The 23,934-nt window shown below is 54.5% G+C and overlaps 1 protein-coding gene across 1 annotated transcript in view; it reads right to left on the reverse strand.

Annotated features, from left to right (window-relative positions):
* Positions 1-23,934, reverse strand: part of GLI2 (GLI family zinc finger 2) — a gene marked incomplete at its 3' end in the record, with an annotated part of 245,640 nt that overhangs the window by 59,399 nt on the left and 162,307 nt on the right. The window contains exon 3 of the mRNA XM_079710035.1: positions 3,507-3,612. Coding sequence (XP_079566161.1) covers positions 3,507-3,612 — 106 coding nt within the window. The remainder of the gene's footprint in view (positions 1-3,506; positions 3,613-23,934) is intronic.

Below are 23,934 nucleotides of genomic sequence, written 5' to 3' on the forward strand. Positions count from 1 at the left end.
TGAAGGAATCGTCTGGACCCGTGCAGGGGACCTGTGGTCATACATGTGCTCCCAAGAGCAAGGCCAGCATGTGGCCGAGGGCCGGGGCTCAGGAGGCGGTAATTAGATTTCAAACTCTCCCACTTCCTCAGTGGGGGCCCTAAGATGAATTATTTAACCTCTCTGTGTGCTGCCTCAGTTCCTTCATCTGTAACGTGGGGCTGACATGAAATGCATATCTTTTAGGGTTGAGAGGATTAAGTAAGATGAACACAGGAAGTGTTTACAGCAGAGCCTGTCTACAAGGTCAGAGTTATTTCGAGAAACGGCAATCGTCAATGGTGACGTCTTCTTACATCTCTGTCATTGCCCCTAGGTATGTGGGGACGTGGGAGCCAGGATGCTCCCCTGCAGTGACGCACACCTGCCTGTACGCTCCCCCAGGGAGCTCTCAGCAGTGCGCATGTCTCTGACCAGCACAGGGCCCCTTGCGGGGAGCACTGCGCTGCAGGCCTGCCGTGCTCAGGATCTATGTCACGGAACCAGCCAAACAGTTCTCGAGCAGAGAATCAGCCACTCCAACCCCCTCCTGGAAAGGGGCTCAGCTCCCTTGATACTCACAGGATTCTCAGATGCCACCAACTGAGCAATTTTGGGGTGATCTACCAGCTCTAAGAGTATGCACCTTCCAGAAGCCGCCTGAGCTGTGGTCTCAGCCACCTGCAGCTGGAGAAGCGTGGGAGGTGGGCAGAGGGCTGAAACAGCCCCACCACCCACCAGGGGGACACAGGCCTGTCAGCAGCAGGTCCTAGTCAAGTGAGAACCAGCTACATGCACCAAAATAAAACGCAAAGATCCCAGCATGTCACAGGGGACAACTTGAAGGAACTCCCACTGCACAAATCTGGGACAGTTTGAACAACACAATAAATAGCGACAGCAATAGAGTATAACTCACAGAAGAAGACAAATATCCACACATTGATTTGACAGAGATAAATGATCAAATAAATAGAGAAATGGGGGCGAAGGGACAACTCTTCCTTACAGGAGAATTCCAGTCGATAAATGTGGAAGGAATCACGGAAATAGAAAATCACCATTTGGCAAATACTAGACGTTACTGTTTTTGGCAAGAATCAACAATGGATGTTCAAGTGAGTGCGTGAAAATATGATGAGAAATAGGAATTTACATATTACCCAAGTATTGTTCCACAAGGGACTTGTAATTACACAGGGATGAACTTTAAAGTGGAGAAACCCAGCAGACGTCACCATAAGCAAACGATCAAAGTTAGCCATCTCCAGGGATGAGAAGTATGGTCGTCATGGGCCCCGACACGATGCCCTAGGAGGGCACAGCACCACTTCTGTGGGAGTATCCACCCCCATGCATCATCTGAATTTATGAGGGGGCAACACCAGGCAAACCCAAATCGAGGACATTTTATACAGTAATTGGCCTTTCCTCTTCAAGGGTCAAGGTCATATGTAAATTTGTGCAGCCACTTCGAAGAACAGCATGAAGGTTCCTCAAAAAACTGAAAAGAGAGTTGCCATATGATCTGGCAATCCCACTCCTGGGCATATATCCGGACAAAACTCTAATATGCACCCCAATGTTCATAGCAGCCCTGGTTACAATAGCCAAGACACGGAAGCAACCTAAGTGTCCATCAACAGATGAATGGATAAAGAAGATGTGATACATATATACAATGGAATATGACTCAGCCATAAAAAAGAATGAAATAGTGCCATTTGCAGCAACACGGATGGACCAAGAGACTGTCATACTTAGTGAAGTAAGTCAGACAGAGAAAGCCAAATACCATATGATATCAATTATATGTGGAATCTAAAATATGACACAAATGAACTTATCTACGACACAGAAACAGACTCACAGACATAGAGAACAGACTTGTGGTTGCCAAGGGGGAGGGGGTGGGGAAGGATGGAGTGAGAGTTTGGGGTCAGCAGATGTAAACTAGTACATAGAGAATGGATAAACAACAAGGTCCTACTGCAGAGCACAGGGAACTCTATTCAATATCCTGTAATAAACCATCATGGAAAAGAAAAAGTGTCAAGGTCATGAAAGGCAAGAGAGACTGAGCCATGTCCTGGATTAAAGATGACGAAGGAGTTATGACAACTAAATGCAAGGGCTAAATCCTGACCATGGAAAAAAAGGACATCCACAGGCAACGGACCAAATTTAGATACGATTTACGAGTTAGTTAATAGCACTGGCCCAGTCTTTGGTTATGTAAGAAGTGACCGTTTGAGGAACCGGGTGAGGGTATACGGGAAATCTTTGCACTAGTTTTGCAAAGTTTTTATATGTCTGAGATTATTGCAACATACAAGACCTCTTGAAAAAGCACACCGAAGTCCCAGATTTGCCTTGTCTGGGGTGAGCAGCGGGTGCCCCAAAACAGGAGTCACCTGCCCCCCTCCCAGGCACAGGACTTTGAGTATAGTGGGGTCTCAGTGAGTTCTGACTGGCTTTACTCCAGCGGGAGCTGGGAGAGGGAGCGGGGTCTGTCTTCAATGGGTGGAATGCACGCAGGGTATCGATGGCTCTCAGAGCAAAGCTCAGAGCCCGCTGGACGGAGGGTGAAGACACCTCATTCCAGTGCTAGAGTGTGGGAGGAATCCAGGGAAGGACCCCCACTCAGGGTGGGCTCCCAGGAGGAGGTGGCCCCTGAGCTGAGGCTTCGGGACTCCGGAGGAGGTGGTCAGGAGGAGGGGCCGTTCCAGGCAGGGGGGGCAGTAGGGGCTGAGACCCAGGTACGGGTGGGCTAGAACCATAACGGCAGCTTGGTGTGGACAGGTCGGTGTCTGGGTCAAGAGGCAGGTGTGGGGCGCAGTGGAGATACAGGGGGTGGGGTGAAGGATTCAGCCTCTCTCCTGGAAGCAAAATGGATGAGGTAGCAAGGGGTCGAGTCTTGGAGTCATAAAGACCAAGAAAAGTGACATCAGCTACGGGCTCCGAGACCCTGGGTGGGAGTGAAGAGGGGCAGGGACAGGTCTAGAGAGAGACACTCAGGGGACACACGCCTTCCCTGGGGGGTCCTAGAGCAGGGAGTACGAGAGGCCCCAAAGAACAACCTTGAGCGTGTCCTTACCAGTAGGGTTACCCTGTGATTCACTGTCCAAACTGGGGCACTTGAGAGCATGAAAGGGGGGCGGGGCACTATGGATGATTGTGTTGGGACAACGTTGATCCAAAGTCACGGTACTTATAGGGGGACTTTGCTCTGCAGGGCGTCCCCACTGCCTGGATGGGGGAAGAGTCTCGGGGCGCTTGTGGACACAGCAGGACCCCCTGCATCCTTGGAAGCCGTGATGTGGCAGATGGGTGCGCTTCCTTCTCAGGTAACCAGAGGGGAGCCGGGGTTCACACCCCACAGTCCCCCCTTCACACCGGGCCAGCGCACGCCGGGGTGACAGAGGTGGACGACGCTGATCAGGAGCTCGGAACAGAGGGACGAGGCCGGGGCGGCGGGCGGAACTTACCCGTGCGCGCCGTGGATGGAGTGAGGCTCGTAATGGCACCTTCCCTCCGGGTGTCGCATGTCAATCGGGAAGGGGGCGTGGAACGGTGGCAGGAGATGTGTCGGCACTGCGGAGGGGAGAGAGAAACAGGACTTCAAAAACTTTTCCCCTCCCTCGAAAAGCACTTTTCAAAGGGCTTTAAAGCTCAATGAATTTCAGAGCAACAGCGCTCAGGACAGGGGGGGGCTCCGGGGTGCCCGGCTATCACACACCCACAAAGGGGGATGAATAAATAATCAAAGTCAGCCCGGGAACCCTACATCCTTCACATAAAAGACCCCCAGCTGCGCTCTTGACAAAGACAAGCAGCTAAGCGCTCTTTGAACTCGGGGAGATGACAGACTTGGCCGCAAATCAGGGCTGACAGAGCCGGCAGGCTTCGGCCCATCCTGGCCTTGGCCGGGTGTGGCGCCCGCAGCCCCGGGGCACGGCCTCCGGACGCTGCGGCCCCCCACGCTGGAGACACTGACCTAGAACTGTCTGTGGAGGCAGGGCCAGCTCCCGGCTGCGGCCAGCCTCAGGCAGGCCGAGTGCCCCCGAGCCCCGTCCTGTGGGCAGCCCACAGTGGACACCTCTGTGGGTCTGTGAATGCTCCAGCTCTCAATATGCATTACGGACCCCAAGTGCGCCGGCCCCCGGGATGCCAATGCCGACACGTGAGACCTGGCTGCCAGAGTGTGTCAGCCTCCACAAAGCATGATACGTGTAAGGATGCTCTCTGCTAATTAAAAAAAAAAAAAAAATTCCTGGGTACCCTGGAGGCAAGCATAATTATAGGCCTTAGGAAAACAAGGCTCTTGAAAAAGTAGTTACACGGGGAAAAGGGCTAAGATTTCTCAGTCAGCTCTCGCTCAGGCTGAGGGCCACGGGCCAGTGAGGCTGAGTGTTGAGTCTGAATTACTCAAGAGGTTAAAGACATCCAGTGGGTTCGTTTTCCACGCATACAGGTCAGCTGACTGCCAGGCCTATGGTGGTAAATGCACACAGATAATGCTGCCAACTGTGTCTGTGCAAGCAGATCCTGGTATTGTAAGCACTACAAATTCCTTTTCTATTGTGGTAAAATACATATAACATAAAATTTACCATTTTAAACCATGGTTAAGCGTACAGTTGAGTGTGCCACCACCAGGCAGCCCCAGAACTCTCCATCGTCCCCAACTGAAACTGTCCCCATTAAACACCAACTCCCTCTCCCCCTCCCCTGGCCCCTGGCGACCACCACCCTCCTTTCGGTCTCTATGGATTTGACTCCTCTGGGGACCTAGTATGAGTGGAATCACACAGTATCTGTTGTCTTGTGGCCGGCTGATTTCACTTAACGTCCCCAGGGTTCATCCACTGTGGCATGTGTCGAATTTCCTTTTTTTAAAAAATATATTTTTATTGAAGTACAGTTGATTTACAATTGTGTTAGTTTCTGCTGTACGGCAAAGTGATTCAGTTATACATACATATATATTTTCTTTTTTCTATTCTTTTCCATTATAGTTTATCACAGGATATTGAATATAGTTCCCTGTGCTCTACAGTAGGACCTTGTTGGTTATCCACCTATAGATAACAATTTGTATCTACTAACCCCAAACCCCCAACCCATCCCTGCCCCACACCCCACCCCCTTGGCAACCACCAGTCTGTTCTCTATGCCTGTGAGTCTGTTTCTGTTTCATAGATAAGTTCATTTATATCGTATTTTAGATTCCACATATAAGTGATATCATATGATACTTGTCTTTCTCTGTCTGACTTACTTCACTTAGTATGATCATCTCTAGGTCCATCCATAACGCTGCAAAGGGCATTATTTCATTCTTTTTTATGGCTGAGTAGTAGAATTTCCTTTTTTAAGGCTGAATAATATTCTTTGTATAGATATACAGCATTTGGGTTATCCATTTACCTGCCAATGGACACTTGGGTTCATCGCTTATGAATTTTTAACAAGAGGAAACCTTCCTCCTGACGTTTAACCTTAATTTTTACATATTCAATTTTCTCTTCCTAATTCCACAATCCTGACACCCTCCACGGCGACTGGGAATAAAGAAAGCAAATCCTCTCACTCTGATTAAATCAGTTTGCCAAACCCAGACTCCACAAATCTTGGGCTCCGAGGAAACCTGACACTGGCGCGTTGCCCCATCCCTGCAGTCGGGCGCTCCCTTCCGGGGCTGGTGATTGTGGGAATGACCACCCTCTTCTCCCCTTAGGCCTGTGTCCTCTGAGGAGGTGAGGCTGGGCGTGCAGCTGTGACTCTGAAAACGGTGACAGGAGAACCGGCCACCCTCTGGGAGTCACAGACCTGGAGCAAAGCTGCTGCGCACCAGCTGCCTGGCTTCAGGCAAACTCCGTTACCTCTGCATCTCCCTGTGTCCATCCAGAAACAAGTAACACCAACTACTCTTAGGGTTGCCCTGAAGATAAAACGTTCCTGCCGAGAGGTGCCTGTGCACATAAGAAGCACTCTGTACGTGTTACTGCTGATGATGACAATTATTACTAATGTTTGGAGCCCCGCAGTCCATAATCAAACCATGATTACACCATTTACTGGCTGTGGGGCAGGGGACAAGTCACCCTCTGATCCCTGCAGACCCTGGGGAGGGCGGAGGGCCTGCTCGCCGGCTTACAGCCTGGGAGACAAACTGGGCTTCCCCAAATCCCCAGGGGAGTCAGCAGGGAAGCAGTACTCACCTCCCCAGACCTGCAGGAAAGAGCCTTTATGTTTTTTTTGTTTCCGTTTTTTTTTTTTTTAAATGCAGCCAGGCAGACCAGATTACAGTACTGTTAACAAAATAAAACATGGTTTGCTTTTGTCTATTTCTGTTTCCCTGCATATCCGAAAGCCCCCTGAGGCAGCCAGGGTAGGTGTTACTGTGCCCATTTCACAGATGAGGAAATGGAGGCCAAGGGTGATTTCAGCCCAAAGTCATGAGGCTGAAAGACAACAGAGCCAGGAGGTGAATCCAAGGCTCTGGACAGCTGGGCATGGGCTTTTCCCTCTATGCCACCCCAACGAACACTCCGAGGCTCCCTGAGTGCAAGGGTGATCCCGGGGTCTTTCTGTCCCGACCTTGCTTATGTGTCATGTTTAACAAGCGCTCACACAGCACTGGGCCCTGTTCTCAGTGCTTGCAAACAGCAACTCCTGGGTCTTCACGGCAAGCTCAGGCTGCACTCACCCCAGAATTCCCAGTCTTCCCACCGACCATTCTCCAGCGCCCTGGGATGCTCCTTTCCCCCGATCTCGAACCTGCAGAGGTTGAAGGGGGTCCCCTGAGGCCACAAGAGCCCAGACCTTCCCCTCTGCCCCAGCTATAGCAGTACTCTTCTCAGAAGTCATGCAACTTTGTCCAGGTCTAAAGAGCAATAAAACCCCCAGGAATGAAGCGCTCATGGTAGCTGACCTGGCAAACATGAAGCGGACATGGCACCGAGGTCACCAGGCTGCTGCACAAGACCAGGCTGTGCGTGTGTGTGCATGTGTGTGTGTGCATGTGTGTGCGTGTGTGCGCGCATGTGTGTGCGTGTGTGCGCACGCGCACGAGAGGTTGGGGAGGAGGACCCTGGGGCTTCCCAGCAGAGGCGTAAGGGACAGCCGCCTGCAGGGTCCTACTGCAGCTGGGCTGCCCCCTCCTTTCTGCCAGGTCCTGGGGTGCAGCCTGTGAGGTTACGGAGGCAACGGCTTCCTCTTTCTCAAGTCAGGGCCGCAGGGCAGGACTTCCCCCAGCCCTGCTGCTCCCAGGATGGCTGACACCCATGGAACGAGCAGGCAGCAGGGGCTCTGGCCACACCCCCGCACCCCAACCTCACCCGCTTGGGATCCTCAGGACGAGCCTGGGAACTCGTGTCAGTGGTTCCTCCCATCCGGGCAGGGACGTTCGGGTCGGCCAGCAGCTGGAGTGTGGCAGTCCCCAGCTGGGTCAGGAGGGGACGTGCCTCAGGTGCTCACCCTCAGTGACGTCAGCTGCCTCGTGGGGCTTTGCTTATGGCGTCTCGTTTAGTTTGACCACTAACCCCGTCCTTATCCCCATTTTTCAGGAAAGAACATCAAGGCTCAGAGTGGCGTGTCTGTACCTCTAGGTGAGCCACGATCAGGCCGTTGGTGACCGCTGGTTTCACTGTCTCTCTGCACTCATCCCCGTGTGCTCTCCTGGAGCACAGCGCCGGCACAAAGCTGGCCCTCAGCAAATAGGGCCTGGGAGTGCTCACTTCCCACCCAGCAGCTCCCAGTGTCGGTCCAGGATGGAGCGCCACGCCTCCCATCAGCCAGAGTCCAACCCGGGGACCCGCTGTCCGGACCCCTCTGCCCACCTCAGAGAACCACCGGACCATTCACGTCGGGGGTGGGGGGCTACCTCTGGGCACAGTCACTGTAGGAACAGCCATTCATTCGTTCACTCATCCGCCTGTATCAAGTGCTTGCTGTGTAGCAGCACTGCTCCAGCTCCCGGCAGGGCAGTCACAAAGCTGCTGCGCTGCTGCCAGCACAGAGCTGTAGACATTGCCCGGAAGAGGGCACAGGAGCAAACCAGAAATACATTAATACCCTCACATCAGGGCACTGAGAGTAGGAAGGAAACCGAGTCGGGCAGGGGAACAGAGGGGGCTCGGGCGACGCTGGAGAAGTCAGGGCTCTCCGAGAGAGGGTGTGCCTGGTGGGGCGAGGCCAGCGCCAAGGCCCAGAGCCTGGTGGGGGGAAGAGCTTGGAGATTTCAGCACAAGGCCGCCTGGGCTGGAACAGAGGGGTGGAGCTAGGAGGTCCTATAAGCCCGGGCAGGCAGGCTCTGGGAAAGACTTCGGGGTTATTTTCTGGGAGATTTGGGAGGCCCCCGGGGGGTCCTGGGTAGGGAGTCACGTGCTCTGATGAAACTTTTCAAAAGGCCGCATGAATAGAGTCAGGCTGAGGGAGGCCGGGAATGTGTTATCCAGGAATCCCAGAGTAGCCCTGCCACTAGGCGGCCCTGGGACTCTGGGGACATGCTGTCCCCTGTCTGGGTCTCATGTTATGCTTTCGTACAACGGGGATTAGATGAGCTCCATGCGTCTTCCTCCCAGATCCTGCTGTTTGTGAAAGGTCACCCGCTCCCCCGGGGAAGGGCCATGCTTGTCCCAGCCGGTGACTCAGTGAGGGTTTAGGAAGGATTCTGAGCAGGTCACGGAGGGGGGGTGAGGAGGGAGGGGGACCGGGGCAGGGGGCACGTGCTGGGCACTGTTTCCTCTTTATGGTCCCCTCTGTACAACTCACTGACCTAGCAGCCCTGCTGAATCCACTCAGCCCCTGGCCCCATCACCTAAGCCCTAAGCCCTGTACATCCGCCAACCGTCCCTGGGACCAGCTTTGCACCACAGGTAAACTGAGGGATGAAGGTTGACGCTGGCTAATCTGAGGACTCAGGACCCTCTCAGACCAGCATGGACCCCTGCCGGCCCCCACGGCCCTGATGGAAACATTCAGCGGGGAATGCTTTGCCCAGAGCCGATCGGGCAGGCCAAGGAAGAAGAGTTCCCACTCTGGACCTTCCGCGAGACAGCACGCCATCCAGAGGCCGTCAGCAGCACCCAAGGAACACAACGAAGATGAACGGAAAGAACAAGGCGGCCTTCCAGAAACATATTGAATGGGACCCGTCCACACACTGTTTTCATTGTGGGCTCTTTTTTTCAGTTAAAAAAAAATCCAAAGTAAATCATGTCCTTTCAGCATGATGGGGGGGCACACGCGCACGTGCGCACACACGCACACACACACACACACACACACATGCCATTTCAAAGAAATGGCTCTCTTCTTAAGTTTCTGAGGAAGAAACTCTAAGATGGGAATTTTCTATGGAACTCCCTGCCCCCTCTGAAAAAAATGCACATTTGGTTTTGATCCTACACAGAAAGACCAACAGTTTAAGAAGTTGACGATGGTGGCGTGATGGCTTTTTTTTTTTTAAACCCCAGGATTTTTCTGCACTAAGGTTTACATGCTAAATGCTCCTTGGCTGGTGGTCCCAGGGGTGAGGGCACGTTTGTGTGGGGAGTGTCCTTGGTATAAGGATCTCGCTGTGTGAGTAAGCAGGACACTGAAAGGGGACAAGGGGGACCTTCCCCTGGAAGCCTGGCTCTAGTGGATGCCCCGTTAATGACGACTCTGGCGACTTACGGACGGACGGTATGGGGTGGGGGTGGGAGTGTCAGCAGAGGGTTCCGACAAAGAATCAGGAAAACTGGGTCATCGAAACACGACCAGGCAGCCAGGGCAGCAGCTGGAGGAATTCTCCTTGGATGAAGTCACGTGTCACTACAATGTGGAGATGCTGCCCTGAGGCTTGGGCTCAGAGACGTAGACAGAGGGGCCAGGCCGGGGGAAGCAACCATCTCCTGGGACGTGTTGGGGGCGCCCCAGCCCTCTGGGCTGTCCAGTCCCTAGAGATCAGCATGGGCTCCAGTTATGTGGCCATTCCCATCAAGACTACAGCAAGGGGACTTCCCTGGCGGTCCAGCGGTTAAGAATCCGCCTTCCAAGGCAGGGGATGGGGGTTCGATTCCTAGTCAGGGAACTAAGATCCCACATGCCACAGGGCAACTAAGCCAGAGTGCTGCAACTACTGAGCACATGAGCCACAACTAGAAAGCCCATGCACCACAACTACAGGGCCCATGTGCTCTGGAGCCCTCGTGCTGCAACTACAGAGCCCGCGAGCCACAACTACTGAGCCTGCATGCCACAACTAGAAAGAAGTCCGCATGCTGCAATGAGGAGCCCTCATGCCACAACAAAGATCCCGCGTGCCGCAACTAAGACCCAATGCAGCCAAAAAAAAAAAAAAAAGACCATAGCAGGGAATGAGCTGAGAGCACACGGGCTCCAGGCTTGGGACCAGGGAAGAGATGGGTGTCTGCGAGAAGAGTTGTCCAGCCCTGGCAGTGACCAAGGGAGGTGCAGGCGGGAGTCTCTAGAAGGAGGCCTGGTCCTGGCTCGATACAGGGCTGAGTTCAATGAGGCACAAACACATCTGAGCGCAGCCCGCGGGGCCCTGGGCAGGAGGCCAGGGGCCAGGGCAGGGCACCGATCCCCGTCCTTCTCGGGCAGCTGACCATGTCCTGGGGTGGCTGTGCAGGAGGCTGCGGCTGGGGCTGCGTCAGGGACAATCTGCTGGGTGCCGGTGCCCTCTGAGAAGCCGAGATGGAGGTATGGCTCTGGGGACCAGGAAAGGGCTTCTTGACCCCCCATTTCTGCTTGAGACTCCCCTTTCATGACTCATTGATCACATTCTTGTCCTCTATAATTCCCTGCATCTTAAGAAATATCCAGTGCAATTGTTTCACTCTTTTTCTTAAAAGCAAATGGACCTTGGGAAATTCACACTAATGTGAAAAATTCACGGATGACTTACCAGGTCACTTCCCCCTAACCGAAGGACCCAGGCAGCAAGAAACATCTGTATCTTTGGAGAAGGGGCTAGTGTGGAGGAGAAGGAGAAAAAAAACGGCAGACGAGAAGGCTCGAAGTCAAGCATAGTGGACTTGACAGCTGACTACAATCCGCCTTACCCCTGAGCTACCCATCAGTCAGAGGACAGTCCGAAAGGGATGACCTGTCCCCACGGCCTAAGGGGCTTGGGATAGAGCAGAAAGCACGTGAGCCATAAATCCAGACAGATCTGGGTGTGAACCCCAGTTTTGTCATTTGCTAGCAAGGGACAAGGGCTCCAAGCCTCAGTCTTCATCTGTAAAATGGGATGACACACACCCAATTCTTGGGCAGCCTGTGACAGTGTCTGCACAGGTCAGGAGCTCGGCAAGTAGGAGCCCCCTTCTCCATCACTGTGAATCTCAGGAGAGGTGAACAAGCGTCATGGCGGGGCCTTTTCTGCGATTCTTGGGGTAAGAGACCCCGAGATGCATCCAGCTGGATCTCAGAGGCGCTGGCCACTGCTGAACGCGCCCGCGATGGGAACCGTGGCGTTACAGAGTGGGGAAGGGCAGAAATGACGGGCCATGGGCTTCGGGGCACTGCGGGAACATTCTTCTACGATTTTATCCCTGCTGAAGCCACCCCATTCCCACATGGCTCACTGGCAGGAGGCTCAGGCCGGCTACTGCAAACTCCAGGGCTCCCTGCCGTTCATTGCCTAGAACCTGTGCCGCGCTGCCCTAGACGAAACAAACACCGGAGGGAATTCGCAGGTGGCCAGATGGCTCCAATGAACAGCATTGTGAATTTTGTTTAAAAGGCAGCTTTGGAGAATCGTATCCATCCCTTCTCCTCATGTGCCTTCAGCCAGCCACATCATCCCGTGCTGTAGCAGCCACTCCGCTCCTGGGAAAGGCAGTAGCCAAAGAAGCCCGAGGCCGAGCGGTCCCAGGCAGGGGATGGCTCCCCTGTGCTGGAGGGCGGCGGTTCAGATGATCCAGTTTCCTGGCATCAAACCCCGCTCTTCCCTCCTGGAAGTGAGGGGGGAATCGACGGTCCGGACAAGTGCACCTCTGGGGAGGACTCTCCCAACAGAGAGAAGGTCGCTAGTCTCCATTCCACCCTGGATGCCCAGCTTGGTCAGTTAAACTGTTTAACTCTTCAGGGAACGAGAAGGTGAAGACGCTTGGCAAGAGAAAAAGGACTGATGGTGCAGGGAAGGGATGGCGATCCGCACCTTTACTTTGTGCCCCAGGGAACCCGGAAGGTCCACCAGCCCTCGAGCGGTTACTGGACACTAGCTCGGGGCCTGTGCACAGCTAAGGTCGACATTTCAGCCATTGAAGCGGGGCTCCTCTGGAATCCCACACCCCCTCCCATCCCTGTGGAGATCCCAGAACCTCCCCCTTGGGGGAGGCGGCGCTCACGCCTTCCCCGAAGATTCCAGAGATGACGGCACCAGCTCCAAAGAAGAGACTGAATGCCCCCTCCCTCAGCACGCAGGTCTGACTCAGGGACACGATGAAGGTCGGACACGTGACCCCTCTAGAATGGCCTTGACTGGCACCGGCTGCAGGCCCCACGAGTCCAGCTCCTCAGCTTTCTCGGGTATCCAGAGTGGAGCTGCACACCACCCTGCGTGGAGCTCTCAGCTCTGGCCCATCACAGCCCAGAGGGCGAACGTCACACCCACGGTGCAACGGCTTCCTCTGCTCTGTCCAAATAGGAGGACCCTGCTCGAGGGCCCTGGAAGCACCAGAGAGCGAGGAACAGCATTCCTGCCCACAGGTAGTGCACCAGGCGCCTCGGCGGAGGCCGTCTGCAAAGCTGGAGAGCCTGGCCCCGTGGGATTCAGCGGGGTCCACGGGCACAGCTGTCACAACAGCCTCAGAGTCAGGGAAGGGCCATTTCCGTGGGACCCAGAGCGGCCAAGAAGGCTCCCTGGAGGAGGTGGTTTTGTAGTTGGGCCCTCAAGGGGCCAGGACTGGGAGAGCTGGAGAGGATGCTGTGTCCTTCAGGCTGGGAGGCAGTGTGGATGCTGGCCCAAACCACGTGGCCTCAGCCGTATATTCAGGATGAGGGCTGCCTCTCTCTGGGACCCTCTCAGGGATTCAAGGATGCGATACACAAAACAAGAGGCACACCTATGACGCACCTACTTAGGCGCTAACATCAGTGCTTTTCAGACCTGAGAATCATCCGCAGGCTTTGTTAAAACCCCATGGCTGGGCCCCACCCCCAGAGTTGCAGCCTCCGTGGGCCTGGGACAGGCCTGAGAATCTTCATTTATAAGACGTGCCCAGGTGATGCTGACCAAGCTTGCCAGGGACCACCCTTGGAAAACGATTGGCCTAGATGATCCGTTTTACCGCTGTAGCCCCAGAATTCCCACTGGCACCAGTTAAGTAAGAGATGACTTCTCATGTTTCTGCCTACTATGCATCGTCCTGGCTGGAGAACGTTTGCAGCTGTAGAAACTCGACGTGGTTGATGAGAGAGACGGCCCTGGGCGTGACATCTGAACCCCGGGGACCGCCACGCTGCCCCATTTACCAGGGCTTCTGAATATGGCCAGAGGCTCACGAGGAATGCAACCCAGGGACTGCGCTTTTCCAAGTACAAGAACAAAGGTGCACACAGGGCTGAAGAAACCATGTGGAGCGCCCCCGTGCACACCTCCCTTCACTGTGGGTTCTCAGTCCACTTTCAAACCTGGACAGTTTCAAAGGCCAGCCCTCCAGACGTGTGGACTTACATGGCCACAGCTTCTCCCAGTGGGAACCAAGTAATGGCTGAAGCATCAGAGCTGGGAGGCAGGACATTACAGACAAGTCCAGGGACAGCTTCCTTCCCGGTGGCCAGGCCTTACGCAAATGGCACTGTTACCCCCAATCATAAGCCCCGGGACGGGCTGCCTCCAGAGCCTGCCCCGCGCCTGGCACTGCCCCACGGGAAGCACTTAATAAGAACCATAATATCCTGACTGGCACTCCAGAGCATGCAATTAAAAAGAGTTTTTGTCTCACTTTGGGGGGAAAAATAGTGGGGGGAAATTAACGTCGGACAGGAAATTCCAACACTACAAGCGGGCGGGTGTCCGGCGGGCGGAGGCCCAGGCCCACACAGGGCTTGGCAGGACCAGGGCGGCGGCTGGGCCCGCACCACAGCTACGGGCCGGCCTTTCCAAGGTGCTGCTTGACAAAACAGGACAGAATAGCTGGGCTGGGCCAGCACGAGCCACTCCACGGGGGGAGGGCCCTGAGGCTGGTCTGGAGGGCGGGGTGGGCAGGCAGAGAGGCGTGCACGGTCCACGGCTGGACCAGACTCCCCGGGGAGAGGCCAGACGCAAATGCCATGTGGCCCGCACTGCAAGGGAGCCCGGGCAGTCCTGGGACCTGTCTCTCTCCGCTATAGACTGAATGTTTTCGTCAACCCTGAATTCTTATGTTGACATCCTAATACCTGATATGATGGTGTTTGGAGTCAGGGCCTTTGGGAGGTGATGAGGTCACGGGGGTGGAGCTCTCATGATGGGATTAGGACTCTTATCAAAGGGACACCCATGTCCCCTTCCACTGTGTGAGGACACAGTGGGACGTGGGAAGTTTATAAGTCAGGTAGTGGGATGTCACCAGACAGTGAATCTGCTGGCGCCTTGACCTCTGACTCCCCAGCCTCCAGAACTGTGAGCAATAAATGTCAGTTGTTTAAGCCCCCCACCAATCTCTGGTGTTCTTGTTACACAGCCTGCGCTGACCGAGACACCTGCAGAGGGCGGTGGTAAGAGGAGGGAAACAGGCCACAGGAGGCCAGCAGGACCTGTGCCAGAGGCCTCGGGGTTGTGGTGAACAGCAGTGAGGCTGCAGCTGACGCCCTGGCCCAGCGGCCCCACCGCTGATGCACTTAACCTTCCGGTGCCTTGGTCTCCTCATCTGTAAAATGGTGGCGGTGACAGGACTGAGGTCAGAGGCAGGCACGAAGCAGAGACCAGCTAACATGTCAGAGCCTGTGCAGGCCAGGCGCAGAGTGGGTCCCCAGCAGTGCCAACCTGGCCATCTCCACAGACCTCCCACTCCTTCAGTGAGGGCTGGGAGATTGGGGGGATCTGCAGGGGGACCCTGGGGAGATCTCTGCCGTCGTAGAGAAGGGAAGAGTGGCCTGCCTGTCGGGGTAGACCCATGGGGTTCCACATTACAGATTCTTAAGACCAAAAGAAACTTTGGAGAAGGTCAAGCCTGATTAAATTTGAAAGCTGTCTTGGCCACAGAATCTGTCCCAAAGAAGAGAGTATGCAGAACCTCAAAATCTACAATAGATTTGAGACCCAGGGGACTGTGGCTCCAACGGTGTCCCCTGCAGCCCTCTAAGGAGCCTTGCAGAAAGCACGAATCCAGCCTAGGGTCTGGAGAAGAGTGACCTGTCCCCGTGCTCCTTCCACCTGCTCCAGAGGCCGGGGTGAGCCGGGTGGCCCGGGACAGATGCAAGCTTCCCAGTGTGGACCCCACGCTGCACGGGCTCACCTGCTGGGACATGCCCTTGACTCACCTGCCAGCTTGCACCAGCAGCCCCGTCAGCTGGCAGCTTCGATGCTGTCCTGTCATTGTCTGAAAAGCCCACCTGTCACGGGGGCATTGAGCCCTTTCAGGAGGACGCCTATGCCACTCCTCTGCCTGTTCCCCATGGGTCCCCGGGGTGTCACCTGCTACTCTGCTTCCCTCCCAGCATCTGCTCTTTCCTACAGAGCTCCAGCCAAAGATCCCCCCAGTCTGTGCTTTGGCCTTGGCTCCCACCCTCCTGAGGGCCCCAAGAGAGCCTGGGGTCACTGTGCTGTGGATCTCAAGCAGGTCACAGCATCTCGTCCCCACCAGGCACTGGTGATGCTTCCCCAGGCTGGCCAAGACCCCCCGACTCCAGGGCGTGTTCTGAGGCAGAGCCTGCCAAAGCCAGCCAGCGAGATGCCAAACCAGGCAGTGGCATCTGCTGTGAGGACAGCCTCCAAGCACCTCCAAGCTCTGTGGGCGGCACTCACTTTCCTGCCATGGACGGCTCGTTAGAAATGCTTTTCGGGATTTCCTTGGCAGTCCAGTGGTTAAGAATCCGCCTTCCAATGCAGGGGACGCGGGTTCGATCCCTGGTTAGGGAACTAAGATCCCACATGCCGTGGGGCAACTAAGCCCGTGCGCCTCAACTACAGAGCCCACGTGCCCTGGAGCCCGCGAGCCACAACTAGGGAAAAGCCCGCGTGCCACAATGAAAGATCCCATGTGCCGCAACTGAGACCCCAGGCAGCCCAAAATAAAATAAATAAAAACAAAAAACAACAATAACAAAAAACCCAAATGCTTTTCATTCCCTCACTGAGGCAGACCCCTAAGGACCACTCCTCAGAGACCGTTGTCAGAATGGTCCCGACGATTATACATGACTCAACAGGGTGCTTTCCCTTCCAACCTCCTCTACCTAAAACGAGTCTCCTCTGCTGTCAAGGACAGCCCTGGCCTCACAGACGTGTGATGCGGGCCACCTATGTTACTTTAAATGTTCTAGTAGCCTCGTTAAAAAAAAAAACTAGAAAGAAACAGGTAATACTTTTCATAATACAATATCCTTGACCCAGTATATCAGAAATATTATCCTTTCAACATGCAAATCATTAACCTGATATTTTATTTCCTTTTATTTGTACTAAGTCTTCCAAGTCAGTTATGTATTTCATTGACAGCGCATCTCAATTCGAATCGGCTGCATATGAAGTGCAGGACAGCCCGCGTAGCTCGTGGTCACCTGACTGGATGACCCAGGCCTCACCAGGTATCATTACTGGACTTTGCTTTTGAATTCCAGTCTGGGTGAAGCAAAGTCTCATCGACACATGATGGTGATGAGTGCGCTCCCAAACCCCAGTCTTTCCTCGCTTCTGAATCTGAGCTCCCTGCAGACTTCTACTTGGTCCTCAAATTAGCCGACTGACAAGCAGTTAATCTTCTTCCCTTCAGTTTCTCCTCTGCTTGCATCCGTTTAAGTCACAAGTGCTCCCAGGCTCATCTCTTCCACACCCTTTTTTGCTTGTTTATCGTTCTTTTAAATCTATTGACTTTATTTAGTTATTAATTTTTTTTATGGAAGTATAGAAGATTTACAATATTTTATTAGCTTCAGGTGTACAGCATAGGGACTCAGTGTGTTTCCAGATGATACTCCTTTAAATGTTATTTCAAGATAATGGCTATAATTTCCCTCTGGTATACAATATATCCACGTTGCTTATCTACTTTTTAAATTTTTTATTGAAATATAGTTGAGTTACAATGTTGCATTAGTTTCAGGTGTACAGCAAAGTGATTCAATTACATATATATATATATATATATATTCTTTTTTCCCATATTCTTCCACTATAGGTTATTACAAGGTATTGAGTGGAGTTCCCTGTGCTGTACAGTAGGTCCTTGTTGGTTCTCTATTTTATATACAGTCGTGTGTCTATGTTCATCCCAAACTCCTTCCCCACCCTTGACCCGTCAGGGCCAAGCAGAGCAAGGGTGCAGCGCCTCCCTGAATTCTGCCCTGGATTGTTGCACAGTGCCTTTCCCACTGGCTTGGGCAGGCATTCCCAAACAAGGCAGTGGGCCACTGGACTCCTGAGACCCTATGACAATTAAGAGGGTCCCCAGAAAGCAAAGCACATGCGGGAAGCGGTGCGGGCAGGGCTGGGAACAAACACTGGCTAAGCCCTGTAACACTTCCAGAAGCCCAGCTCCCTGGGGAGCACTGACTCCGCGTGATTCTGGACCCAACTGTCTGAATGATGGTCCCAGCACATGCCATTCCCGCCGCCCCTCCCCACACGCCGCCCACGACCTCCCACTGCTGCGTCCGGGGGACAGTGGATGTCTACCCTGCAGGACTGTACACCACCCATGGAACCCCCAGGAAAAGCCCATTCCTCTGATTTTGCTGGTGGAGAAACAAGCACAGAAAACATGGCCTCAAGACCCGATCCACTGGCCCTGAGCAGGGCCCAGAATCTTGTTTCCTAGAATGAAACTCTTCTTAGAGGAGAGTCAGGCAAAAACTCCAAAGGCTTCCTGGACACCAAAAAAACCTCTTGCAAAACAATATTTTGATGAACTAAGTGTGTGAATTAAAAGCAGACAGAGTGTACTTCCTTTAAAACAAACAGGGTTTAACATCTAGGGGCAAACTCCCACACACAATGTGTTTGGCGGATAGAGAAGCCAGGGCTGCCCTTGCTACAAACCCCAGAGCAGTCTGGCCTCTTCGTCCCATTCAAGGTGCTGTGGGCAACGGCCCTGCTCTGTGGGTCCAGCCTCACCCCAGCCAAGGGGACCCATTGCTTGGGAGGTGGCCCCCAGGCCCTGCTGTCACAGGCAGAATGGAGTCCAGGGCCCGGCCCTCGCACTCCTCTGATCCCGCCCCCAGGATCAGCCGGACCCCCGCAGACCCCAGAGAGCTCCCAGCCCACTACCCAGGCTCACTCCGCTCCTCCCACCAAGCCCATCTCCTACTTATCACGGCCACCTCATGCTGCCCAAAACAAATCCAGTCTGAGACAGGCTGGGTCCTGGGACCTGGGACCCTTTGCTGCAGTGCCTGCACCTGGACAGACGTCACCTGGAGCAACAGATAGAAAGAAACTATAACGGACTAAAAGTAACTGCGTGCGTGTGTAGTCAGGGACTACAATTAGGGACAACAAGATACAAAAAGACCAAAAACGCAAATAACACTTCTGAAGAGCTGGGAGCAAAAACGGGGTCCTGCGCGCATGCCCCCTGCACTCAACACCCCCAAGGGGGTGGGCAGACCCCCTAAGCCACCCCTCCAGCCGGACCCCTGGACACACCCCTAGCCTCACCCCATATAAGGAACCAGCCCGCCCCCCCTTGGGGAAGAGCAAGGGCGCTTGCTACTTGTTCTCGCTCCCCCTGCTGCAGCCGGGGCCCCAGGAAAGCCTTGCCTGGATCTCCTGACTGGCCTCTAGTCAACTTCCATTGCTTACGAGTCTGAGAACCCTGGTCCGGATCAAGATCACATGTGCCTGTGATGTTTCCTGGTCTCCTGCCGCCTCCCCAAATCAGGCAGAAGATATGCCCTCTGGACCATCCCCTCCAAGCCAGAGTCTGGTGCCTGGCACGGAGGGAGGGCGTGAATACATGAGGGGTGAACGAATGAGGGAGTCTTCTCACTCCTGGAAAGGAGACTTGAGGATAAGAAGGGGGCCCACAGCTGCCCATGTTCTGCATAAATTTGCATAAATTAACAGGAGAGAAAGTCCTGCTGCACAGATGCACACACAGTGGGCAGGACGGCAGCACCAGGCAGGGCAGCATTAGACAGAGCCGTCGTAGCACACAGGGTAGTATTAGAACAGTAGTCATAGGAAGAGCAGGACATCAGCTCATCAGCTGGGGCCCTCCTCACAGACTGAAATCGAAAGTTGTTCTGACAGCACGTGCACCAGGCTTCCTACATGCTGGAGGCTTCCTGTGTGTGATTTAATCCTCATAGTATTCGACGAGGAATGCATCCTCATCATCATCCTCTCCATTTTACAGGTGAGGGAACTGAGGCAGAGAGGTTCAGGAGCCTGGCCGGGGTCAGTCACACAGCGCATCAGTGTCACGGCCACCCAGGGAAATTCCAGCCACGTCCTTACGGCCGCGACGGGGCAGTGAGAGCTCTTCTAGGACCATGAAGATACGACGTGAGCCAAGGAGGAGGCCCAGGGCCCTGTCCCGCTGCCGGCTCCTGGTCCAGGCAGCCTGGGGCGGGGCTTCAGTGCGACCAGAGCCACGGGTGTGTGACGGAGGAGCGAGGCACAGCTGACCTGGGAGGGCAGAGTCGCGAAGCTGACAAACTCCAGGAGACACAGGGCTGAACTTGCTCTTTGCACTTTGTCGGTGGCCTTTCCAAAAGTGGACTGAACCCCCCCGACCCAAAATGCAAGGAGTATTTCCCGCAGCAGCTTCTAAGTGCTACCCAAGGATCCAGCAAAGTCTTGGGGGCGAGTCTGGGAGGGACCCACGAGAGGGGGTTATCTGTTTTCCCCAGCTGGGTTCCCGGGGCCTGCTAATCACCCCCATGGATCATTCTGCCGGGCTTGGAAATGTGCTGCCTGGCGGCGTTACAAATGGGCCCCTCCCCCGCCGCGGCTCGGTACCTCACAGCCTCCGCGGGGTCAGCATACTGCGTGTGTAAACAGGGCGGCGAGGATGGCAAAGGGCCCAGCCCGGGTCCCCGGGGGCGACTACAGTTCAGAAAAGGCACCCACCTGGTTTTGTGCTGATTAATGATGGCCCCCCTAAGAGCCCTGCTTAACACAGGAGTTTGTCAAGATGAAGTAACTGCCCTAAACAGAGAGTGTATTATCTTTAAGGCCCCGCTGACAACTGACTGGTGCTGGGAGGTGGGGTGATGGATGTCTGTGACTCCTGCCAACATCCCTCCCCCGTCTGCATAAATTAAAATGCAGCCTGTGATTAGGAGGGGACACCCCTGCGCACACACCTGCCAAGGGACAGGGCGGCTGAGGGCCCTGCCATCAACCCTGCCGCAGGCCTGGGGGGCCACTGGGAGACCCCAACTGCCTGCTCGCATTACAAATGGCTCGGATAGGCAAAGGTCCCACGGCAGGGGTGGACCAGATGCCCCGCAGGATCGAGGCTGGGCCAGGACGGCTGGAAGGAAGAAACCACAGCCCGGGGAGACTGCAGGTGTCATCAGTGGCCCTGGAGGCACCCTGAGGTAAATGAGGTGGACGCCCCCCCAACCAAGGCCAGGCCGGTACTTGCGTGCCGTGGAGGAGCTGTCGCTATGGCTACAGCCGGGAGCTCTTCCATCCAGTGCTGCTGCCCACCGGCATGAGGACCAGCAGGTGGCCTGGGACGGGCCAGGACCCCCGTGTGCAAAGTGGGTGTAAATGAGGTGCACAACCCAGCAGCCGTGTGAATGCATGTGTGTGTTTTCACTCTTCTGAGCATCAGCTTCACAGGCCTGGAGCCGTGAAATCCACAGCCCTTCTCCAGGGCCCTTTTGAGTATTTCACACTCTCTCCAGAGGGCGCTCTGGAAGAGCCACACGCAGTAAGGATACAACTGACAGGGCGGGGCTGGCCGGGCAGCTAGGAGGGCAAGCGGAGCTTCCAGTGGGGTGGGGGGACCACAGGGCCACGTTCGGGCAGAGGCCAGGGGGCCCAGCCGGGGTGGGAGCAGCAGGGGGCTTCCTGAGTCTGGGAGGCACCTCCAGGTGATCTCCCTGTGGGACCCTCATCACCTAGTTGGCCAAAAAGAGGAGGGTGCGTTTTTTTCCAATAAGGAATGACATCCTGGGGTTTGTGGAGACACAGGGGACTGGGGCCGGGGGACCCTCGCAGCCACTCTGCCGGGGCTCAGACTGTTAGCACAAGCCGATTGTCCCCCACCGGTTGGAGATGTCCTTTCAGGTCAGAGCAGGAGGGCACTCCGGCCCTCAGCTGAACCCCCGTCCCCCTGCAGACAGTCTGCGCCACCAGCCATAAGCTGAGCACTGCAGTGAGCTTCCCGGCGGCTGATGCGCCTTCCTTTCTGGTCAAAATAAGATTCTCAGGCCAACCCCCCCCACCCTAAATCTACCTCCAGGCCAGACCAACAGCAGCCCGAGCCAGGAGCTGTTCTCCTAACGTTGGTTTGCCCCAGACCACAGCTCCAGAGCAGATGCCACAGAGCTGGGCACCCCTTGGCCAACCACTCAGGCCGAAGCTGGGTGGACAGACCACCAGACCAGGACTTGAGGGCCTCCCTCATCACCACGGGGCGACAGCCCACCATGGATGGTCCCTGCTCACCCCACAGTGCCGGGGGGCAGGGGATCATGTGGGGTCCCACACGGAAACGAGGCCGCGATGTGCCATCCACACCGGCCTTCTGGCCACCGCGCACCCCGTGTCTCTACTGTTCACTGTAGTAATAATATTGTTTTTCCACGCCCAGAAGTCCAGTGGTAAAAACTCAAAAGAGTATCAGTTGAATGACGTACAATTACAAAAATGGTTTTGAGTGCCACTCCAGGCATAATTCTGTGCACCTGACATTCATGTTTATTTTCCCTTACATCAACCCTATGTGGGGGAGGGGGCACTATGACTGCCCCCATTCTACAGATGAGGAAACCGAGGCTTGAAGAGTACGTAACTTGTCTAAGATCACACAGCGAGTCACAGGCAAGAAAGAATTTCATCCCCTGTCTGCGATTCTAGAGCCTAAGGCTTAGCCACCCTCGCACTCTGCCCGTCTGTCGTGACTGCTTCCTTAGGACAGTGTGGCTGGACAAATGGAGAAGCTCAAGTCCCTGGCCGCAGAAAAGGCACTCCCCGTGGTCTTCCCAAGGGAGGCCACGTCCACTCAGAGTCCTCAGGGGAGTCCAGCTCCCCGTTCTGTCTTCTCCACCATATGACACGTCTTCAGCTCCTGGGCCCAGGCTCTGTTCTGGAGACGCAGGAAGGAAAATGCACCAGCCCTGATCTCAAGGATCTGCCAGCCAGTGGGAGACACTCAAGGCAACAGGTGACAGGTGAGAGAGGAGGGGACCAGGAAGGCACAGAGATGAGAAACAGCAGGAGTGCTTGGTGTTGTCACAGCATCAACAGCAGGGGAGTGGTGGTGGGGTGGGGGTGGGGCGCTGGGCATGGCATGCCTTACAGGATGTTAAGGACAGTGGACATTATAAATTGGTGCAGTCACTATGGAGAACAGTATGGAGGCTCCTCAAAAAACTCAAAATAGAGTTGCCATATGATCCTGCAATCCCACTCCTGGGCATATATCTGGAGAAAACTATAATTCAAAAAGATACATGCACCCCTATGTTCATAGCAGCACTATTCACAATAGCCAAGACATGGAAACAACCTAAATGTCCATTGACAGATGAATGGATAAAGAAAATGTGGTACATATAGACAATGGACTATTACTCAGCCATAAAAAAAATGAAATTTGGCCATTTGTAGCAACATGGATGGACCTAGAAATTATCATAGCAAGTGAAGTAAGTCAGAAAGAGAGAGACAAATACCATATGATATCACATATGTGGAATCTAAACTCTGACACTTACCTACGAAACAGAAACTGACTCACAGACATAGAACAGACTTGTGGTTGCCAAGGGGGAGCGGGGGTGGGGAGAATGGACTGAGAGTTTGGGGTTAGCAGATGCAAATTCTTATACAGAAGATGGATAAACAACAACGTCCTACTGTAGAGCACAGGGAACTATATTCAATATCCTGTGATAAACCATAATGGAAAAGAATTTTTAAAAAAGAATACATATATATATATAACTGATTCGCTGTGCTGTACGCTTGAAACTAAGACAACATTGTAAATCAACTATACTTCAATAAAATAAATTTTTTAAAAAAGGACACTGACATTAGCCTGCTGGTGATGGCGAGACAGCAGGAGGTTTTGTGCATGGGAGCCACGGGGTCAGATCTGCATTTGACATCCACGGGCGCAGAGAGTGGGCTGTGTGCAGGATGATGCCGGAGGCCAGGAGACGGACTGGAGCAGCAGACCTAACCTTGGAGGGATGGCAGCGGGGGGCAGAGAGGGGACAGGTCACGGCCAGTGCAGGCTGCAGGGCCGGCAGGACTGGGGCTGCAGGGTGCGGGGGTGAGTGAAGAGTGAGACAGGTCCAGTGGAGCATCCTGGGGTTGAGGTGGGTGGTGGTGTCCCCAACTATGCGAGGAGACATGGGAGAGAAAGGCTGCTTTGAGAGCCAGAAAATGGGTGGTTTCCGACCCGCTGAGTTTGAGATGCCCATGGACCACGGGGACGGCGGGGAGGGCACGTATCCAGGGACTAGTTGTAGAAATGAGGCCTGAGCTAGGGGACAGCTCTTGGAAGAGGCTGTGATCTGGGTGGTGGCTGGAACCCTCGGTGAGAAAGTCGTACAAGGCAAGTGTGTAAA

Source organism: Hyperoodon ampullatus (assembly GCF_949752795.1).
Source record: "Hyperoodon ampullatus genome assembly, chromosome: 8".
NCBI classification, from domain to species: domain Eukaryota; kingdom Metazoa; phylum Chordata; class Mammalia; order Artiodactyla; family Ziphiidae; genus Hyperoodon; species Hyperoodon ampullatus.